This window comes from Nicotiana sylvestris, chromosome 12 (assembly GCF_000393655.2).
Source record: "Nicotiana sylvestris chromosome 12, ASM39365v2, whole genome shotgun sequence".
Classification (NCBI taxonomy): Eukaryota; Viridiplantae; Streptophyta; class Magnoliopsida; order Solanales; family Solanaceae; genus Nicotiana; species Nicotiana sylvestris.
The window spans coordinates 11534673-11556859 of record NC_091068.1 but is presented as its reverse complement, the minus strand read 5'-3'; the positions used below and the strand labels follow the sequence as shown (position 1 = coordinate 11556859).

The following is a 22187-nucleotide window of genomic DNA, read 5'->3' as shown; positions in this document are numbered from 1 at the left end:
TTTTCCGGCATGAACAGTAAGTTTTCCGGCAAGAACAGTAATTCCTTGAAAAATTTTGCTTTTTTTCCGGCACAATATTATAATGGCATTCGTATCAGAAGCCTTTAACTCACAATCTGTTGGATCCAATGCATTGAATCCAATCAAGATGGTTTCTTTACCGGATTATATTGAGTTCCTTCAGTACAAAGCACGTAAATAGACATCTCCAGGATTAGCCTCCGTTGTTCCAACAAATAGTAGCATGACTTGTGTCTCCCAATCTCCAACTTCTGAGTCTTGGGTCGTTGATTCAGGTGCATCTGATCATATTTCTGGTAACAAATCTCTTTCACTAGTATTTCATATTCTCAATCTCTTCCAACAGTCACAATGGCCAATGGGTCTCAAGCCATGGCAATTGCAGTAGGTCAAGCAATTCCACTTCCTTCCTTACCTTTAGACTCAGTTCTTTATGTTCTTGGTAGTCCTTTTAATCTCATAGCCATTAGTCGTTTATCCAAATTACTTAAATCTACTGTTTTATTTCTTGATGACCTTGTTTTTATACAGGAACGCAGTACATGGTGGATCATTGGTGCCGGCCGTGAATCAGATGGACTTTATTACCTTATCCTCGCAAAATCACATGGACTCGCATCTTGTCTTCCTCCAATAACTTGTCCCGTTACTGATTCACCAGATTTATTACATAAACGATTAGGACATCCCAGTCTGTCAAAACTTCAGAAAATGGTACCTAGCTTATCTCACTTGTCCACTCTAGAGTGTGAGTCATGTCAGCTCGGTAAGCATACCCCCTCCCATTTTCCGCGGTGTCTTGATAATCGAGCAGAGTCACCTTTTACTTTAGTCCATTCAGATGTTTGGGGTCCTAGTCGGGTCAGTTCTACCTTGGGACTCCGCTACTTTGTCAGTTTCATTGATGATTATTCCAGGTGCATTTGGATATTTCCGATGAAAAATCGATCTGAGTTGTTTTCTATTTTCCAGACCTTCCACGCTGAAATTCAAAATCAATTTGGGGTTTCTATCCGCACATTTCGTAGTGATAATGCTCTAGAGTATTTGTCTTCCCCATTTCAGCAATTTATGAACTCCGATAGGATTATTCATCAAACATCTTGTCCGTACACATCCCAACAAAATGGGGTTGCTGAAAGAAAGAATAAACATCTTATTGAAACTGCTCGTACCCTACTCATACAATCTCATGTTCCGCTGCGTTTTTGGGGGATGCAGTTCTTACATCTTGTTATCTTATTAATCGTATGCCATCTTCAGCTATCCAAAATCAAGTTCCATTCTCTGTCATATTTCCCCACTTACCTTTGTTCTCTCTTCCACCTCGTATCTTTGGGAGTACGTGTTTTGTTCATGACCTTACTCCAAAAAAAGATAAGTTAGCTCCTCGTGCTCTTAAGTACATATTTCTGGGTTACTCAAGAACGCAAAAGGGATATCGATGTTATTCTCCTGACCTTCAGCGATTCTTATGTCTGCTGATGTTACCTTCTTTGAAACCCAATCATACTTCACAGGTCTAGTTAATCACTTAGATATTTCTGAGGTGCTACCAGTTCCTTCTTTTGGAGATTCAGTCCTTATCTCCCATTCATCTTCCTCCATAGCTCCACCACCTACAGTTCCAGTTGCAGCTCCACCACCTATAGCTCCAGTGCCACCACCTAGTCCAGTTCAACCTTCTACAGCTCTACCACTCCTGACTTATCATTGTCGTCCGCGTCCAACATCAGGCTCAGCTGATTCACGTCCTGCACCTGACCCTGCTAATACTGCGGACTTGTCTCTTATTAATCAACCGGTTGCACTACGAAAAGGTATACGATCCACACTTAATCCTAATCCTCATTATGTAGGTTTAAGTTACCGCCGTCTGTCATCATCCCATTGTGCATTTGTGTCATCTTTGTCCTCTGTTTCCATTCCTAAGTCTACAGGTGAAGCACTGTCTCATCCCAAATGGCGACAGGCTATGATTGACGATATGTCTGCTTTACATATGAGTGGTACTTGGGAGCTTGTTTCTCTTCCTTCGGGTAAATAGACTGTTGGTTGTCGTTGGGTGTATGCAGTCAAAGTTGGTCCAGATGGCCAGGTTGATCGACTTAAGGCTCGTCTTGTTGCCAAAGGATATACTCTGATATTTGGACTCGATTACAGTGATACTTTCTCTCCCATGGCTAAAATTGCATCAGTCCGCTTTTTTCTATCCATGGCTGCTGTTCGCCATTGGCCTCTCTATCAGTTGGACATTAAGAATGTATTTCTTCACGGTGACCTTGAGGATGAGGTTTATATGGAGCAACCACCTAGTTTTGTTGCTCAGGGGGAGTCTAATGGCCTTGTATGTCGGTAGCGCCGGTCACTCTATGGTCTAGAGCAGTCCCCTCGAGCCTGGTTTGGTAAGTTCAACAGTTATTCAGGAGTTTGGCATGACTCGTAGTGAAGCTGATCATTCTGTATTTTATCGACATTCTGCTTCAAATCTCTGTATTTATCTGGTCGTTTATATTGACGATATTGTTATTACCGACAATGATCAGGATGGTATTAGTAAGTTGAAGCAACATCTCTTTCAGCACTTTCAGACTAAGGATCTGGGTAAATTAAAGTTTTTTTGGGTATTGAGGTCGCTCAGTCTAGCTCAGGTATTGTGATCTCACAACGGAAGTATGCCTTAGATATTCTTGGGGAGACAAGAATGACAGGTTGTAGACCTGTTGACACTCCGATGGATTCGAATTCTAAACTTCTGCCAGGACAGGGGAGCCTCTTAGCGATCCTGCAAGATATAGGCGGTTGGTTGGTAAATTAAATTACCTCACAATGACTGGACCTGACATTTCTGGTTGGTAAATTAAATTACCTCACAATGACTAGACCTGACATTTCCTTTCATGTGAGTGTTGTGAGTCAGTTTATGGATCTCCCTCTGATAGTCATTGGGATGCAGTTGTCCGCATTCTTCGGTGTATAAAATCAGCTCCAGGCAAAGGCTTATTATTTGAGGATCGAGGCCATAAGCATGTCGTTGGATACTCAGATGCTGATTGGACAGGATCACCTTTTGATAGACGTCCTACGTCTGGATATTGTGTCTTAGTATGAGGAAATTTGGTGTCTTGGAAGAGCAAGAAATAGAATGTGATTGCTCGGTCTAGTGCAGAAGCAGAATATCGAGCAATGGCTATGGCCACATGTGAGCTAATTTGGATCAAACAGTTGCTCAAGGAGTTGAAATTTGGTGAGATTAGTCAGATGAGACTTGTGTGTGATAATCAAGCTGCTCTTCATATTGCTTCAAACCCAGTGTTCCATGAGAGAACTAAACACATCGAGATTGACTGTCACTTTGTTCGAGAAAAGATACTCCTGGGAGATATTGCTACAAAATTCGTGAAGTCGAATGATCAACTTGCTGATATTTTCACCAAGTCCCTCACTGATCCTCGTATTAGTTATATATGTAACAAGTTCGGTACATATGATTTATATGCACCAGCTTGAGGGGGAGTATTAGTTTGATAGTTAAATAGTAGTAAATAACCTTAATTGCATATGTATTAGGAGTAAGACATATATTATATGTATATATATATATATATATATATATATATATATATTATTGATTGTTAATCAATAATATTTTTCTCTCATGCATTCTCACCGTACTAGTAGAATATTTTATTTGTTGAGAGTTTATACACCTAGAGTTGACTTGACAAGAATGATTATGTAATTTGGGGTTTAGGTATGTTATAAGAAACTTCAGTAAAATGATAAATTGCCTAAAAGATGTATTCTCACTCAGCTCCTTAATTAATTTTACCAGTTGTTTTGTCTTTGTTAAATCTATAGTTAAATTACAAATTTTAAATCAGTTCTAAGAAGCGGATTCAGTTCATTAGTTACGGGTTCCCGTGAACCCAGTAGCTTTTGTCCAAAATATATATTTGTATTGAAAAATTCATTAAATGTATAAGAATATTTAGCTTGGAACCCAGTCCGTTTATCCGGTTAATATTGTATATTAACTCTATTTTTGTAGTAACCCATAAACCTAAAATCCTAGATCTGCCTTTGGTTCTATTCAGTAGGATGACAATTGCCATAATTAAATTATAGATATGTTCTAGGATGGCTCGTTGGTTAAATATCATAATTCATATGCAATCAAAATCAGCAGTTGTAATGATATTGACTGCCCAACTCGTGCAGCTCCTTAATTAATGCTACAATTTGGTACAAATAAATATTCTAATTATTGAGTCTTTTTGTAAGATAGGAATTTTGTAAAATTACTTTTATTTAATATTCTCCTCGCATCACGCAGGTACGTATGCTAGTAAATATTCTAATTATTGAGTCTTTTGTAAACCAAATAGTTGAACAAATTTTAAATCAGTAGGATGACAATTACCTTGTTAAAAATGCAATTTGCAATATAGCTGTGTTTTCTTTATTTTCCTGATAATGACAACCACTGTTGACCTTGATATACTTAACAGTAGTTCTCAAACTTGTCTATCATTTTTTAGCCAACTTTATGCAAGTTTTTTCATTCAAACACTTTTTGTATAGATCTCTGAAGGTCTTTGCTCTACCATCAAGGTTCATCATTTGCATTGCTTCTTATTGTTATTGTTTGATTGGATCTATATTAAGACAAGTAAAAGCTAAAATTTGGTGAATGAAGAAAAACGCCATTTAAATAAAAAAGTCTAATGTATATTGACGACATTAATTATTTTTTGTTCATTTTAAAATTCCTTCGACACCTCTACTTTCATGTCCCCTTTATTAGATGACGGAAAATATATGCGACTAAGTGTGTTTGGTACAATGGAAGTTATTTGCTATAGAAAATATTTTTCTTGAATAATGTTTTCCATAAAAAAATATTTTTTGGTGTTTGGTTGGTGAGTGAAAAAAAATTGTTGGAAAAAATACATGTAAAAGATTAATGATAACATTAGAAAATCAGAGAGTGTTTTGTTAAATGTTTTAGTATCGAAGATTGGTAATAATGTCTAATTGGCGGTTAGAACAGTGATATGAAGTTAAGAGTTGAGATAGTTGTGATTGAAAATGACTCCGCTCTAAAGTGAGAGGTTATTTTTCCCCATTTGGGTTGACAACCAAACATGAAAAACATTTTCCTCGAAAATGACCTATTCCAAACACATCCTAATAACAAGATAAAGGGTCAAGAGTTTTCATGTTCGTGTCCTATTACACAATAATTCCTAGTTTCTTTCAATCACTGAAATTCTTTAATTCTTCTCTTTTGTCGTGATGATATCTTAATAGTGACCAAAAGGCGACATAGTCATCTTCTTGAGACCAAATGTTTGATTCCTGGCACAAATGAGGTTGAATGTGAAGGCGTTAGTTGATTTTTCAGCTAAAAAAGAAATGAAAAAAATCATGTGCAACCTAAATTATGAGTAGTAGTTAAAGTGTCTATCTAGCTGCCCTATGCCTGCTAATTGATGCTAAAATTTGGTACTAGTAAAATATTCTAGTTGTTGAGAATTCATGAAGGTGCAGTTGAATTAATATATTCTAAATCAGTATGAAAAGGCAATTGTCATATTTAAATTGCAACTTGCAGTTTAGCTAAGTTCTATAGGAAACTTCCTTAAAAATCTCAAGAAGTATATTTAACAAATGACCACCTCTTGATATACTTGTAAATAGGAGTTGTCAAGCTTGTCTCTCTGTCATTCTGAGTTCTAACTATTCTGAGAATTTCTTCATTCACAATTCTTGTATAAACACAAGAGAAACAGAGATGGCTGCTTATGCTGCTCTAACTTCTCTGATGGGAACTATACACCTTATTTCACAATCCACTTTAGACTTGCTGGAAGGTCATAAAGAACACTTGAAATTACTCTACGAGAAAGTTGGCTCAATGCTAGAGTTTCTTGACACTAATTCTGATGATGAACCAATGAAGGATTTGCTAAAAAAGGTCAAAGATGTAGCACATAACGTAGAAGACGAAGTTGAATCACAGCTACGACTGGTCTCAGAGAAGGATGAACATGTTCGGACAGAGGCGGACGAGAGGCTTCTTGCGATTTTGCATCAAGCAATAGAAGGCGCTGATTCTGTCACCAAAGAGCTCGTCAAGCTGAAGGAGAATATTAATATGCAAGCAGCAAATCGTTCGCTTGAGGGTTCTAGTTCACCACGATCTCATGTTTCAATCCTTGAGAATGACATGGTGGGGTACAACATTGAACAAGAGTGCATGCGTGGTCAACTTATTGGCCGTTCATCTCAACTGGAAGTTATCTCTATTGCTGGAATGGGAGGGATAGGCAAGTCAACTTTTGCCAAAAAGATGTTTTATGATCCCTCAATTTTGAGCTTCTTTGATTTCCGTGGATGGATTACTGTGTCCAAGGACTACAGTTTAAGAAAGATGCTTCTATCCCTCCTTCAAGATACTATTGTGGAGAAAGAAAAGAAAGAAAAGCTCGATAAGAAAAGCAACGGAGATCTAGCAGATCTTTTGCAGAAAAGTTTAAAGGGTAGGAGGTATTTGATCGTTGTGGATGACATATGGAGCAGGGAAGCCTGGGATGATATTAGACTATGGTTTCCCGAAAACAGTAATGCAAGTCGGATATTGTTGACTACTCGGGATATGAAGGTTGCCGAATATGCAAGCTCTCCTGAGGATCCGTTTCCAATGCGTCCCCTGGAGCTAGAGGAAAGTTGGAATTTGTTTTGCCAAAAGGCGTTTGGCAAAAAAGATTGTCCAACTGAATTTGAGAATGTCGCGAAATTAGTCGTAGAAAATTGCAAAGGATTACCACTAATGATTTCTGTAGTTGCAGGGGCTCTTTCTGATGATGTCCATCTCATTGAAGAAGTATTAGGCATGTGCCTAATAAGAGTTTTCTTTGGTTTGGTAGCCAACCTTGTTGACTTGGTTTGGTTGGTAGCCAACCTTGTTGAATTTCTTTGGTTTGGTAGCCAACTTTGTTGAATTGTGAAAAATGTGTGTAAATTGTCAAATATTGTAGGCTTTAGAGGGTGAAGCTTTGGCTATAAAAGGAGAGCTTCAACTCTCATTTCTACACACCAACAAAGAGAGAAAGAAAGAGTAAGGTTTCACAGACAAGGTATAAGAAAATAGTCTGTGAGGAAAATAGAGAGTGAGCGATATTGTAGTGAGGTGAGAATATCAAAAGAGGGTTATTTCTTTTGAGTGTTGTAGTGGTCTTTGGAGTATTTACCTCCGACCTACAAAGTGTAAAATTCCTTACTATAGTGATATCAGTTGCTCCTCTCGGGGTCGTGGTTTTTTCCCTTATTCAGAAGGGTTTTCCACGTAAAAATTTTGGTGTCATTGTTACTCTTTTATTCTTGTTAATTACCGTATCTCGGTGCTACATTATTATTCCGCTTTATTACCGTGAATATTATTTTGGTAAGGGGTTTATTCCCAACAACTGGTATCAGAGCACGGGTTCTGCTCGTTCACTGAAATACTATTCACTGTCGGTAGTACTATACTTGGTGAAAAAATAAAAATGTCCGGAGTAAAGTACGAGGTAGCAAAATTCAACGGAGATAACGGTTTCTCAACATGGCAAAGAAGGATGAGAGATCTGCTCATCCAACAAGGATTACACAAGGTTCTAGATGTTGATTCCAAAAAGCCTGATACCATGAAAGCTGAGGATTGGGCTGACTTGGATGAAAGAGCTGCTAGTGCAATTAGGTTGCACTTATCAGATGATGTGGTAAATAACATCATTGATGAAGACACTGCACGAGGAATTTGGACAAGGTTGGAAAGCCTATACATGTCCAAAACGCTGACAAATAAATTGTACCTGAAGAAGCAGTTATACGCCCTACACATGAGTGAAGGTACGAATTTTTTGTCACATTTAAATGTGTTTAACGGACTAATCACACAGCTTGCCAACCTCGGAGTGAAAATCGAGGAAGAAGATAAAGCCATCTTGCTATTGAACTCGTTGCCATCTTCGTACGATAACTTGGCAACAACCATCCTGCACGGTAAGACTACTATTGAGTTGAAAGATGTCACATCGGCTCTTCTACTCAATGAGAAGATGAGAAAGAAGCCTGAAAATCAAGGACAGGCTCTCATCACAGAAGGTAGAGGCAGGAGTTATCAAAGGAGTTCGAACAACTATGGTAGATCCGGAGCTCGTGGGAAGTCAAAGAACCGATCCAAATCAAGAGTCAGAAATTGCTACAACTGTAATCAACCAGGTCACTTCAAAAGAGATTGCCCAAATCCAAGGAAGGGCAAAGGTGAAACCAGTGGCCAGAAGAATGACGACAACACAGCCGCCATGGTGCAAAATAATGATAATGTTGTCCTCTTTATAAATGAGGAAGAGGAATGCATGCACCTGTCAGGTTCAGAGTCGGAATGGGTGGTTGACACAGCGGCATCTCACCATGCCACACCGGTAAGAGATCTTTTTTGCAGATATGTAGCAGGTGATTTCGGCACAGTGAAAATGGGTAACACAAGTTACTCAAAGATTGCGGGGATTGGTGACATTTGTATCAAGACAAATGTCGGATGCACATTGGTTCTAAAGGATGTGCGGCATGTACCTGATTTGCGGATGAACTTGATCTCGGGAATTGCTTTAGACCGAGATGGATACGAGAGTTATTTTGCAAATCAAAAGTGGAGACTCACTAAGGGATCATTGGTGATTGCAAAGGGAGTTGCTCGTGGCACGTTGTACAGGACAAATGCAGAAATATGCCAAGGTGAATTGAACGCGGCACAAGATGAGATTTCTGTAGATTTATGGCACAAAAGAATGGGTCATATGAGCGAGAAGGGATTGCAGATTCTTGCCAAGAAATCACTCATTTCTTATGCCAAAGGTACAACTGTAAAACCTTGTGACTACTGTTTATTTGGTAAGCAGCATAGAGTCTCATTTCAGACATCGTCTGAAAGAAAATTGAATATACTTGATTTAGTATATTCTGATGTTTGCGGCCCAATGGAAATTGAATCAATGGGCGGTAACAAATATTTTGTTACTTTTATTGATGATGCTTCACGAAAATTATGGGTTTATATTTTGAAAACCAAAGATCAGGTGTTTCAAGTTTTCCAGAAGTTTCATGCTCTAGTAGAAAGGGAGACGGGTCGAAAGCTAAAGCGTCTCCGAAGTGACAATGGAGGTGAGTACACTTCAAGGGAATTTGAAGAGTATTGTTCAAGTCATGGGATCAGACATGAAAAGACAGTTCCTGGAACCCCACAGCACAATGGCGTAGCCGAGAGGATGAACCGCACCATTGTGGAGAAGGTGAGAAGCATGCTCAGAATGGCTAAACTGCCTAAGTCATTCTGGGGTGAAGCAGTTCAGACAGCCTGTTACCTGATCAATAGGAGTCCATCAGTTCCGTTGGCGTTTGAAATCCCAGAGAGAGTCTGGACCAACAAGGAGGTGTCCTACTCGCATCTGAAGGTGTTCGGTTGCAGAGCTTTTGCACATGTACCAAAAGAGCAGAGAACAAAGCTGGATGATAAATCTATTCCCTGCATATTTATCGGATATGGAGATGAAGAGTTCGGGTACAGACTGTGGGATCCTGTAAAGAAGAAGGTCATCAGAAGTAGAGATGTAGTCTTCCGAGAAAGTGAAGTTGGAACTGCTGCTGATATGTCAGAAAAGGCGAAGAATGGTATAATTCCTAACTTTGTTACTATTCCTTCTACTTCTAACAATCCCACAAGTGCAGAAAGTACGACCGACGAGGTTGCCGAGCAGGGGGAGCAACCTGGTGAGGTTATTGAGCAGGGGGAGCAACTTGATGAAGGTGTCGAGGAAGTGGAGCACCCCACTCAGGGAGAAGAACAACCTCAACCTCTGAGGAGATCAGAGAGGCCAAGGGTAGAGTCACGCAGGTACCCTTCCACAGAGTATGTCCTCATCAGTGATGAGGGGGAGCCAGAAAGTCTTAAGGAGGTGTTGTCCCATCCAGAAAAGAACCAGTGGATGAAAGCTATGCAAGAAGAGATGGAATCTCTCCAGAAAAATGGCACATACAAGCTGGTTGAACTTCCAAAGGGTAAAAGACCACTCAAATGCAAATGGGTCTTTAAACTCAAGAAAGATGGAGATGGCAAGCTGGTCAGATACAAAGCTCGATTGGTGGTTAAAGGCTTCGAACAGAAGAAAGGTATTGATTTTGACGAAATTTTCTCCCCCGTTGTTAAAATGACTTCTATTCGAACAATTTTGAGCTTAGCAGCTAGCCTAGATCTTGAAGTGGAGCAGTTGGATGTGAAAACTGCATTTCTTCATGGAGATTTGGAAGAGGAGATTTATATGGAGCAACCAGAAGGATTTGAAGTAGCTGGAAAGAAACACATGGTGTGCAAATTGAATAAGAGTCTTTATGGATTGAAGCAGGCACCAAGGCAGTGGTACATGAAGTTTGATTCATTCATGAAAAGTCAAACATACCTAAAGACCTATTCTGATCCATGTGTATACTTCAAAAGATTTTCTGAGAATAACTTTATTATATTGTTGTTGTATGTGGATGACATGTTAATTGTAGGAAAAGACAAGGGGTTGATAGCAAAGTTGAAAGGAGATCTGTCCAAGTCATTTGATATGAAGGACTTGGGCCCAGCACAACAAATTCTAGGGATGAAGATAGTTCGAGAGAGAACAAGTAGAAAGTTGTGGCTATCTCAGGAGAAGTACATTGAACGTGTACTAGAACGCTTCAACATGAAGAATGCTAAGCCAGTCAGCACACCTCTTGCTGGTCATCTAAAGTTGAGTAAGAAGATGTGTCCTACAACAGTGGAGGAGAAAGGGAACATGGCTAAAGTTCCTTATGCTTCAGCAGTCGGAAGCTTGATGTATGCAATGGTATGTACTAGACCTGATATTGCTCACGCAGTTGGTGTTGTCAGCAGGTTTCTTGAAAATCCTGGAAAGGAACATTGGGAAGCAGTCAAGTGGATACTCAGGTACCTGAGAGGTACCACGGGAGATTGTTTGTGCTTTGGAGGATCTGATCCAATCTTGAAGGGCTATACAGATGCTGATATGGCAGGTGACATTGACAACAGAAAATCTACTACTGGATATTTATTTACATTTTCAGGGGGAGCTATATCATGGCAGTCTAAGTTGCAGAAGTGCGTTGCACTTTCAACAACTGAAGCAGAGTACATTGCCGCTACAGAAACTGGCAAGGAGATGATATGGCTCAAGCGATTCCTTCAAGAGCTTGGATTGCATCAGAAGGAGTATGTCGTCTATTGTGACAGTCAAAGTGCAATAGACCTTAGCAAGAACTCTATGTACCATGCAAGGACCAAACACATTGATGTGAGATATCATTGGATTCGAGAAATGGTAGATGATGAATCTCTAAAAGTCTTGAAGATTTCTACAAGTGAGAATCCCGCAGATATGCTGACCAAGGTGGTACCAAGGAACAAGTTCGAGCTATGCAAAGAACTTGTCGGCATGCACTCAAACTAGAAGACAGTGCTACCTCCTCTAGATGAATGAGACTGGAGGGGGAGATTGATGATGTCCATCTCATTGAAGAAGTATTAGGCATGTGCCTAATAAGAGTTTTCTTTGGTTTGGTAGCCAACCTTGTTGACTTGGTTTGGTTGGTAGCCAACCTTGTTGAATTTCTTTGGTTTGGTAGCCAACTTTGTTGAATTGTGAAAAATGTGTGTAAATTGTCAAATATTGTAGGCTTTAGAGGGTGAAGCTTTGGCTATAAAAGGAGAGCTTCAACTCTCATTTCTACACACCAACAAAGAGAGAAAGAAAGAGTAAGGTTTCACAGACAAGGTATAAGAAAATAGTCTGTGAGGAAAATAGAGAGTGAGCGATATTGTAGTGAGGTGAGAATATCAAAAGAGGGTTATTTCTTTTGAGTGTTGTAGTGGTCTTTGGAGTATTTACCTCCGACCTACAAAGTGTAAAATTCCTTACTATAGTGATATCAGTTGCTCCTCTCGGGGTCGTGGTTTTTTCCCTTATTCAGAAGGGTTTTCCACGTAAAAATTTTGGTGTCATTGTTACTCTTTTATTCTTGTTAATTACCGTATCTCGGTGCTACATTATTATTCCGCTTTATTACCGTGAATATTATTTTGGTAAGGGGTTTATTCCCAACACTTTCTAGCAAGAGGAGACTAGAGGAGTGGAGGGAAGTAGCTCAAAGTGTGAGCTCTTTAGTAAACCTTGACGATTATCAACGTTGCTCAGGAGTGCTTGCTTTGAGCTACAAGCATCTTCCTTCACATTTGAAAGCCTGCTATCTGTATTTTGGAGTTTTTCCAAAAGCTAGAGAGATTTCTGTGAAGAAGTTGATTAGATTATGGGCTGCAGAGGGACTCTTAGAGCTAAAGGGGCTTGAGGGATTGGAAAAGCTAGCTTCTAATCTTTTACATGATCTTATTGATAAAAATCTGGTTGTTGTTAGCACGCGAAGTTTGTGCGGAAGAATCAAGGCGTGTAGGATTCACGATCTTCTTCATGATTTATGCTTGAGAGAAGCTAAACGCGAGATGCTTTTGTATTCTTATGTTGTAGATCCCATAAGCTATGGAGCTGGAAAGATTCTTCCTGAAGGTTGTCGCTGGGTGTCAGTTCATTCAAATGGTAATTTTCGGCGCATTCTTTTTGATGATCTTACTCACAGCAAAACACGTTCTCTTCATTTTTCTGCCAATGACTTATGGCAGGATTCATTATTGAGCCTAAATCATTTTAAACTTCTCCGAGTTTTGGACTTGGAGGCCGTTGAATTCAGTTATTTCCCTAGTGAAATACTACACCTAGTAGGTTTAAGGTACTTGGCCTTGGCTATTTATAAGATTCCTGAGGATGTACCAATTTCCAATCTTTGGAATTTGCAAACTCTCGTTGTTTCTCAATCTGAACTGGACGGGCGGATAAGCTTACCAATTGGAATTTGGGGATTGTCTCAGTTGAGGCATCTCCACTGTACAAGCATGTACGTTCATTCTCCTCGAAAGGTATCGGTTAATGAAGTTAATCACCCGATTTTGGAAAAGTTGCTTAGTGTCTCTGGATTGAGTCTTTCTTGTTGCACAAAGGAAATGTTTGAAGGGATTAAGAAAGTGAAAAAATTGGGAATTTTTGGCACTGGCAACGAATTTATTGATGTGCCCGAGTGTCTAGATAATCTGATACATTTGCATGAGCTTGAGACACTAAAAATTGCAGGGTTCAATATGGACTTGCTTGATTTCGATTTCAGGCTTCCACGTCTGGTTTCTTTCCCACCAAATCTCAAGAAGTTAACACTTTCCAAAACTTATCTTCCATGGGAGGACATGACGATCATTAGCAAGTTGCCCAAACTCGAGGTGCTCCAATTGAAGAATTCAGCCTTTGTTGAAGCATGGTCAGCAGAAAGGTGGGAAGTAACAGAGATGGGATTTCCTGAATTGAAATTCGTGCTCCTTGAGAAGTTGGATCTTAAATATTGGAGAGCCGCTGATATCGATGATAATTTCCCATGCCTCGAGCGTGTCGTTATCAGAAATTGCAGTTACTTAAAACAGATTCCTAAAGTATTTGCAGATAGTGGGACACTGCAGCGAATTGAGTTATGGGGATGTTCTCCTTCCCTTGTGACTTTTGCTAAGAAGATTCAAGAAAATCATGAGGATTTGGGAAACAACATGCTTAAAGTTTATGCCTTTGACACAATTGGAGGTAAGTAAAATAATTTAGTAGTTTAGTATTGACTTTGATGCAAAATTTTCCGTGCATAACTACTACTCCTATATTATATTCTTTGATTGTAATAAGATAGGTAAAACTAAGTTGTTCATTATGACTTGTGTGCAAAATTTGAGCTCATCCAGAATTGGTTTTATATAATTCGGAAATAGTTTTGGAAGCTGGAAGTTCCCTAGTTCATTAGGTTTGAATTGATGTGCGATTCGTGGTTTTGGTGTTGTTTGATGTGATTTGAGGCTTCGAGCGAGTTCAAATCACATCTACCCATACAAAAATCACGAATCGCACATTGATTCAAGCCTAATGGACTAATGAACTTCCAACTTTCAAAACTAATGCCGAATCATATTAAACAAATTCCGAATTACCTCAAATTTTGCACACAAGTCATAAATGACACAACGAAAGGGCGGCACGTCAACAGTTGGAAATAAGAATTTGGCTTCCTAAATCAATTATATGTAGAGAAATGCTTTTTTAACTGATAGTTGTCTGGTTAAAGTTAGATAGGTTAAATCTTGCTATAAAGTATGTGATTATACCAAGTATCCAACTTTAATAATCTCTTACTCTTGTCATGGCCGTTGTACAGAGGTAAATTCAGATGAAGTTAATGAAGAAGCAGCGGAGGGAGATATGGAGAAGACTGTCAAATCTTTAGAGCAAGAAACTGGTGAGCGAAGGTGTTTTGGTTTTCTAAAAAACTAAGTTTCCAAGTCTAAAAATCTCTGACTCTTTTCACTAAACACTTACTGTACAGGGCTTGATTCAGATGAAGATTCTGAAGATTTAGCAATGAAAGCAGTGTTAGATATGCTTCAATCTGGTACCTAATGTTTCTATTGAACTCGCTAATTTGTGTATTTATTTTTTGTTAGGGCTGAAATTAATTGGATAAATACGTTGACATATTTCTCGCATCTTTAGAGGTCTAGTCCATTAATCAAATAGAAAAAGGAAGCAAACTAGATAATATCAGAACATTAGGGAAGTGCAGATTTAGCTCGATAATGACTAGTAGAGTTCACATTTAAAATTTAATAGCCCAAAGATACTCTTAGCATGGTGTGTATACGTTTTCAAGTCTATGGGTAAATGTCCGTAAGCCAGCCCGTAGACGCGTAAAGGCACTAGTTGGGCCCGCGCCAAGCGGCTCGAAGAAACTCTTGACTTTGGTGTGATATTGTCCGTTTTGCGTCAAGTCCGCATGATTTTTCTTCAAAGACCTTACACCATTAATTGGGCATTTGGACATAAGAATTGTGAAATTCAAGAAAAAAAACAAAAAAAAAATTCAAGTGAATATGGTATTTGAAATTAGGGTTGTATTTCGACATGAATACAATTTAGAGCTGTTTTTGAATTTTTGTGAGTGATTTTAAGTGAAATTTTTTGAGAAAAACAACTTTTTGGAACTTCTAAAATTTTCGAACAATTTCTAAATTCAACTTCAAGTGAAATTTGAAATTTTTTATGTCCAAATACTGATTCCGGAAAAAAGTAAAAATACTTTTTATGGCGAAACGGCGCTAAAAGTATTCAACTCCTTATAAATAACTTATTTTTCTTTCCAAGTGAGACTTTGTTTACACACATGCAACACTTGCATCTTTGATTAGCACGGAAACACCTTTTAAAATGGTGATGTCTGGTTGAAGTTAGATATGTTAAATCTTGTAAAGTAGTAGTGTATATTATCTGTTATACTGAGTTTCCAACGCTAATAATCTCTTACGGTTGTAATGGCCATTGTACAGAGTTGGATTCAGATGAAGAAGCAGCAGACATAGATGCAGAGAAGGCCGGGCAAAGTTCTAGAGGAAGAGACCGATCAAAAGCTTACGTCTATAAGAATTATTTTGCTCCTTTATTAGTAGAATTTTTTCCTAATTTTCATCTAGAAGAAACAGAGGAAGAATCAAGCAAATGAGTTTTTAAGTTAGATTTGTGAGGGAAGGTGTTTTGGTTTACTTAAAAGGTGCCAAGGAATTTGCAGATAGAACAAAACTGCAGCCCTTTTAAATCAAATGCTAGTTTTTTCTTTTGGTTTTGTTCCTGTTCTTGTTTAGTAAAATGGGTTGTATTTTATTCTCAAAACTTCTCAAGAGAAAAATAAACAGAATACATAGAGTTGCTGTGTAATAGTGCTATGGGATTTTATACTCAAATTTAGCTTGTCTAAATGTTTATTTAAATTATTTTTTTTTGGGTTTAACCATAGGGTATTTGAAACTCACTGGCCTGACTAGCTCGGATTCGTGCCACTTTGGATCCATTAAACGGGGAAGTGCTCATTACTAGGAGTTGCTTCATTTCCGACACTTGAACCTGAGGGGTAAGTCATGCTTTCAGTATAGTTGACGTTTTCAAGGTCATCCCACACTCAGAGAAATGTGTTTGATTAGAATAATAAGACTACTTTAATTAATCCATAACCAAAAAGTTATCATGATAAAACAAAATAATTGGACAAAATTATTGAAATAACTTTATTTCTGTTATGATAAAAAATCAAAATATGGTGGATGTCTACTCTTCCTCCATGATCTTTCTCTCAAATGGTTAATGACATATTCAATGACATATTTTCTATGTTCAATGACATATTCCATGACATATTTTCTTCACTTTTCATGCCTATATAAAGGCCTTGTAATAGATAGGAAAATACACACAATTGAAGAAGAAAATCTCTTCCTTCTCTCTATCTCTATTTCTTGTTCATGTTTTACTAAATTGCTTTTATTTCTTGTTCATGTTTTACTAAATTGCTTTTATTCCATAACACGTTATCAGCACGAGTCTCTAACCAATTATATATATATATATATCTACAAAAAATTTCCTACATCCAGAAAGATTACAATTAGAAGTCATACATATCATCACATGGTTAAATATAAAGAGAAACTACATATGGTAAGTAATGAAATGTAAGAAGGTATGATTATCTTATACTTGTCATTCCTTTAAAATCTCATATACACACAACTTCGTACTACACCTGTATTGCATAAGCACATATTAATATTACATCTTTTATATCACATGAATGGAATAAATTTTTTGAAGTTCTATATGTTAAAATCATAGTAACAGTTAATTGTTGATATGATGCATGTCATGGTAACCAAGGATATTTTATATAAATTGTCTTATGCATATTTATGTGTTAACTATCTTCAATCTGTCCTGCCGTTTTTAACATTTTCTTTTACTTGGATGAATATTTTTTTTCTTTTGGATTTTTACACTTGCATATAGTACCAAAAAAAAGGAATAAAAAATAAAATAAAATTGGTCATACTGATTAAAAGCATAAATCATCTTGAAGAAAACAAGAAATACTTCACATCTTTATCTAGGTTGATTAATTACTTCAAAAGCTATTGAGAAAGTATACTTCATAATTTATGGTCGTATCATTTGAAAGCAAACAATGATTAGTATGACTACTGGAAGAGGTATTTTTGAGTATCCATGACCTACTTGATGCTTGCTACTGACTTACCATTTTTAAGTATTTTATATGAATAATGCACAAGCTACAACTGGTAAGTTGTTACCTATAATGTCACTTTTTAGGTAATATAAATGCTGAATTTATGTATTAGTACTATATATGTGTTGTTACCTATATGGTGTACTTTTGATAAATTTATTCACTAATTGCTTGGTTGAATTGAGTGAACGAAAGTCATGGCGTTAAATCAAATCCAATAGGTAGGGTATACCCCGAAAGCAACAATATTTTTGAGAGAGAGTCAATAAATATTATGACAATGATTTTATGATCCTTTTAAACTCTAATAGAATTTAGAAGAAATATTCTGACTACAAACAATTGTATTTCATATAGATGCTACAAATAATTAATAAAGCTTTACGCTGATTTGAGATTTGTACACTTATTTAAGAAAGCAAATTTGATTTGCTAAGTTGCAAATTAGTTGTGTATAACTTTCTTGGCATGTGATTGAAATTAAGGCTTGAGAATGAATCTCAATATTGTTTAGCCTATTATGCCATTGATTGGGGATAAGACATCGGGATCAAGTCCTGATGCTCCATAATGATAAGAGTTGGGTTTGAGTCCCAATTTATTATAGCCTAACATGTCTTTATATTGGTAAGACATTGGGTTTGAGTCCCAATGTACCATATTGATGATATAATGATGACTAAAGAAAAATAATATATTTTTCATGAAAAGGCATGAAAAATGTCTCACTTGATTTGCTCCATTCTTGAAATGAATGTGATAGTAGTGCATAATAAGTTTCAATGAAGACAAGTGGTTGAACAATGAACGTGGGCGTTCCAAATATCAAAATAATAATAATAATCACTATGATTATAAAAGGAGAACAATAAGCGTTCTCAAAATAGTCCTTCAAAATGTGAAGGCAATGCTTACCATTAAATTGATATGAAAATAATAAAGCACGTCGCTGATTATGATCCATTCCTTGAAGAGAATGTGACTTGTGATAAGCATTGAGAATGCAAACCCATTCCTAAAATTGAATGTGGCAATATGTGATAAAAGCAATGAATAAAGACATGCAATTCATGATTATATGAATACCACACAACTCACCTCTAAGGGAGATTTGAGTAAAATAAAGAGAATAAATATTATTGTGTGGTTACATGAATATGTCATCGGTCGCGTACATGTGATACGCCAAATATTATTTTGTCATGCCTTATAAAAGTTATTAAAGGCAAAATTAAAGCAAGAAATAATTTTGCTTATGATGATTTTGACCATGACAATTTATTATGATATAATTTTCTCCGTGAAGGAGACATTTACCATATGAATGGTATGATAAAAAATCTTGTAGTACAAAAGTTGTTAAGAACTCTGGAAAAACTAATTTGTTACTACCCAGATGAATAAGCTTATTCATGACATTGATATTGTAAAGTCTCAAAAGAAACTTTTTGAGTTTCAAATATATAAGTCAAAGTGATTGGCATATTGAGACTATAAATGAAGGAATATTGAATATCTTCATATTTCTATAATCATACCGGGTAAATATGAAAGGTTACCCGATCTTCTTTCTATTTGTACTACACAAATATAAGCATGATGCTGGAATCATATGCCACAAGTAAACTAGAGATTTACTAAAATAAATATTAATTGGCATGACCGGTTGACCATATCGGTTCAATTATGATGCGAAAAATTAATTAAGAATTACATTGACACATATTGAAGAATAGAATATTCTTCAAGAATTCTCTTGTGCTGCTTATTCTCATGATATACCAGTTAAAGGTTGGGATTGCATCCTTTGATTTCTGGAAGGAACAAAAGGTGATATATATATATGGGTCCAGTCACCTGCCATGTGAACCGTTTACTATTATATGATTTTAATAGATGCATCTATTTTATGATCACATGTGCATTTGTTATCAACTTGCAGTTTGGTTTTTGCAAGATTGCTTGCTCAAATTATTAGAGCACAATTCCAGAATATAAATTATGATGATTTATCATAATAATACTGGTTTAAATCCAAGTTGGTTTAGCAGAAATTTTATGCCTCCAATTATAGCTAAATCATTGGTTATGAGAACAAAACTCCCAGAAACGAAATTTGGTATGAGATTTATTATTTAATATACAGCAGCACGTGTACGCATCTAGCCAAGTTATAAAAATTTCTCCCTATCACAATCGGTTCAGGGTCAGGAACCAAATAATTTCTATATAGAAATATGGATGTGCTATATGATTTAATTATGCCACCAAAATGCACAAAGATGAGTTCCCAAAGATGGTTGGGAAATGTGTTGGTGATCCCAACATTAGGGGGAGAAAATGGGCAGCTGAGAAAGTGATACGTGAAATGAATTATTATGAATACATATAGATCCTCGTACAAGAAAATATAAACTTGAAGTTCAAGTGATAATTCATTTACAAATTATTGCCAGACGCATTTGCTGACCCAAAGCTAAATGTCATATTTCAGCTGCTAATGCTCCAAATAGAATAAAGTCCATGAGGGACAGAGTCTATGGCACGCATGAAGTGTAACAGACCAATCGGTTCCAAAGATAAAACTCCTTGAAGAAGGAGAGGGGCAAATATTCAAAATGGTCATAATAAGGAGGCAAGTGCTCTAGAAGAGCACCACGACATAACACTTCGTAAGACCTCATGTGAGAGGCTCAGGTACCTGAAAATAATGAAATAAAGAGATCTCAATAAGTTATGTCTTTATTGGGTAATAATGGAACCGACATAAAATGATTGTCGACGATATTGTTAATATAATGTAGCGCTCAATATGATTAATATTGACGAGGATCTTGAGATCAAATCTGTCATGAAATTTGGACGGATAAAAGATTGGCCAAATAAAAAATACGCAATGAAATTGACTTCACTTGAAAAATGTGAAGTTGGACGGATAGTCCAACACCTGAAAGTATAAAGTCAATTGAGGTATAAATGTGTTCTTGTGCGAAAGGTTCAAGTCGATAGACATAAAGACGACTTGTGGCACAAGAAAATTAATAAATATCCTCACATTGATTATATGGAGACATGTTCTCTTATAGTGGATATAGTCACTTCAGGTTTTAATGTGACAATATATGAAAAACTTGATATGCGTATTGTGGATATCATTGAAAGATTTAAATTGTCTTGGAGCATATTAAGGTTTCCAAGAAATTTATTAAATAAGCTTCAAAAATCCTTATACGGATTGAAACAATCAGGGCCCATGTGGTATAATCGCCCGAGAGAATACTTGTTGAAAGAAGGGTATAAGAATAATTCAATTTGTCCTTGTGTCCTTATAAAAGGATATGGATTTGAATTTGTTATAATCGCCATGTATGTTGATGATTCAAATATCATTAGAACTCCCGGAGAGCTTCCTAAAGCAGTAGACTGTTTAAAGAAAGAATTTGAAATGAAAGATCTTGGAAAGACAAAATTTTGTCTTGGTCTACAAATTGAATATATGAAAGATAGAATTTTTGTCCTTCAATCAGCATACACTAAAAAGATTTTAAAGAGCTTCTATGTGGATAAAGCACATCCATTAAGTACCCCGATGGTTGTGAGATTACTCGATATAAATAAAGATCCACTCCGACCTTATGAAAATAATGAAGAGCTTCTTGGTCCTAAAGTACCATATCTTAATGCAATTGGTGCGCTAATATATCTTGCTAACACTACAAGGCATGATATAACTTTTTCAGTTAATGTCTTAGCAAGATATAGCTCCGCTCAAGGAGAAATTGGAATGAAATCAAGCACATATTACATTATCTAAGGGGGATTACCTGTGTGGGCTTATTTTATGGCAATGATTGCAATACCGATCTTGTTGGTTATGTCGATGTGAGGTATTTATCTGATACACAGAAGGCTTGATCTCAAACATGTTATGTGTTTACATGTGTGGCACTGTCATATCTTGGTGATCGACTAAGCAATCAATCGTGGCTACTTCTTCTAATCATGCTGAGATAATTGCTATTCATGAAGCACGTCAAGAATGTTTATGGTTGAGGTCTACTATACATCTTATTCGAGATAAATGTGGTTTGAAGTGTGATAAACTACCACAGTTTTGTATGAAGAAAATACAACATGCATAGCCCAATTAAAGGGAGGATTCATAAAGGAGTTAGGATAAAGCACATTTCACCTAAATTATTGTTCACACATGATCTTCAAAAGAATGGTGATATTAATGTGCAACGGATCCGTTCAAGTAATAATATGGCTGATTTTTTCACCAAATATCTATCGGCGTCAACCTTCAAGAAACTAGTGTATAAGATTGGGATACGAAGGCTCAACGATGTGAACTAATGATCTCATCAGGGGGAGTTAATACGCGTTGTACTCTTTTTCCCTTACAAGGTTTTATCCCATTGGGTTTTCCCTGCAAGGTTTTTAACGAGGCAACCAAAAGGTGTATTTCTAAATATGTGTACTCTTTTTCCTTCATTAGGATTTTTTCCCATAGGGTTTTTTCCTAATAAGGTTTTAACGAGACACATTATTTATGGACATCCAAGGGGGAGTGTTATGATAAAAAATCAAAATATGGTGGATGTCTACTCTTCCTCCATGATCTTTCTCTCAAATGGTTAATGACATATTCAATGACATATTTTCTATGTTCAATGACATATTCCATGACATATTTTCTTCACTTTTCATGCCTATATAAAGGTCTTGTAATAGATAGGAAAATACACACAATTGAAGAAGAAAATCTCTTCCTTCTCTCTATCTCTATTTCTTGTTCATGTTTTACTAAATTGCTTTTATTTCTTGTTCATGTTTTACTAAATTGCTTTTATTCCATAACAATTTCTGGT

At 36.8% G+C, this 22187-nt stretch overlaps 3 protein-coding genes across 3 annotated transcripts; all 3 read left to right on the top strand.

Annotated features, from left to right (window-relative positions):
- The first annotated feature begins 372 nt into the window (after positions 1-372).
- LOC138882682 (uncharacterized) lies at positions 373-2380 on the top strand. The gene is made up of 3 exons (XM_070163295.1): positions 373-787; positions 1542-2030; positions 2097-2380. Exons 1-3 carry the CDS (start codon positions 373-375, stop codon positions 2378-2380), a joined length of 1188 nt encoding a protein of 395 aa, XP_070019396.1.
- A 3438-nt stretch (positions 2381-5818) lies between these two features.
- On the top strand, positions 5819-12320 carry LOC138882681 (putative late blight resistance protein homolog R1A-10). The gene is made up of 2 exons (XM_070163294.1): positions 5819-6949; positions 12306-12320. The coding sequence occupies exons 1-2, from the start codon at positions 5819-5821 to the stop codon at positions 12318-12320; spliced, it is 1146 nt and encodes a 381-aa protein (XP_070019395.1).
- On the top strand, positions 11614-16026 carry LOC104214690 (putative late blight resistance protein homolog R1A-10). The gene is made up of 4 exons (XM_009764399.2): positions 11614-13784; positions 14404-14484; positions 14572-14637; positions 15569-16026. The coding sequence occupies exons 1-4, from the start codon at positions 12608-12610 to the stop codon at positions 15739-15741; spliced, it is 1497 nt and encodes a 498-aa protein (XP_009762701.2). The 5' UTR covers positions 11614-12607; the 3' UTR covers positions 15742-16026.
- The last annotated feature ends 6161 nt before the right edge of the window (positions 16027-22187 follow it).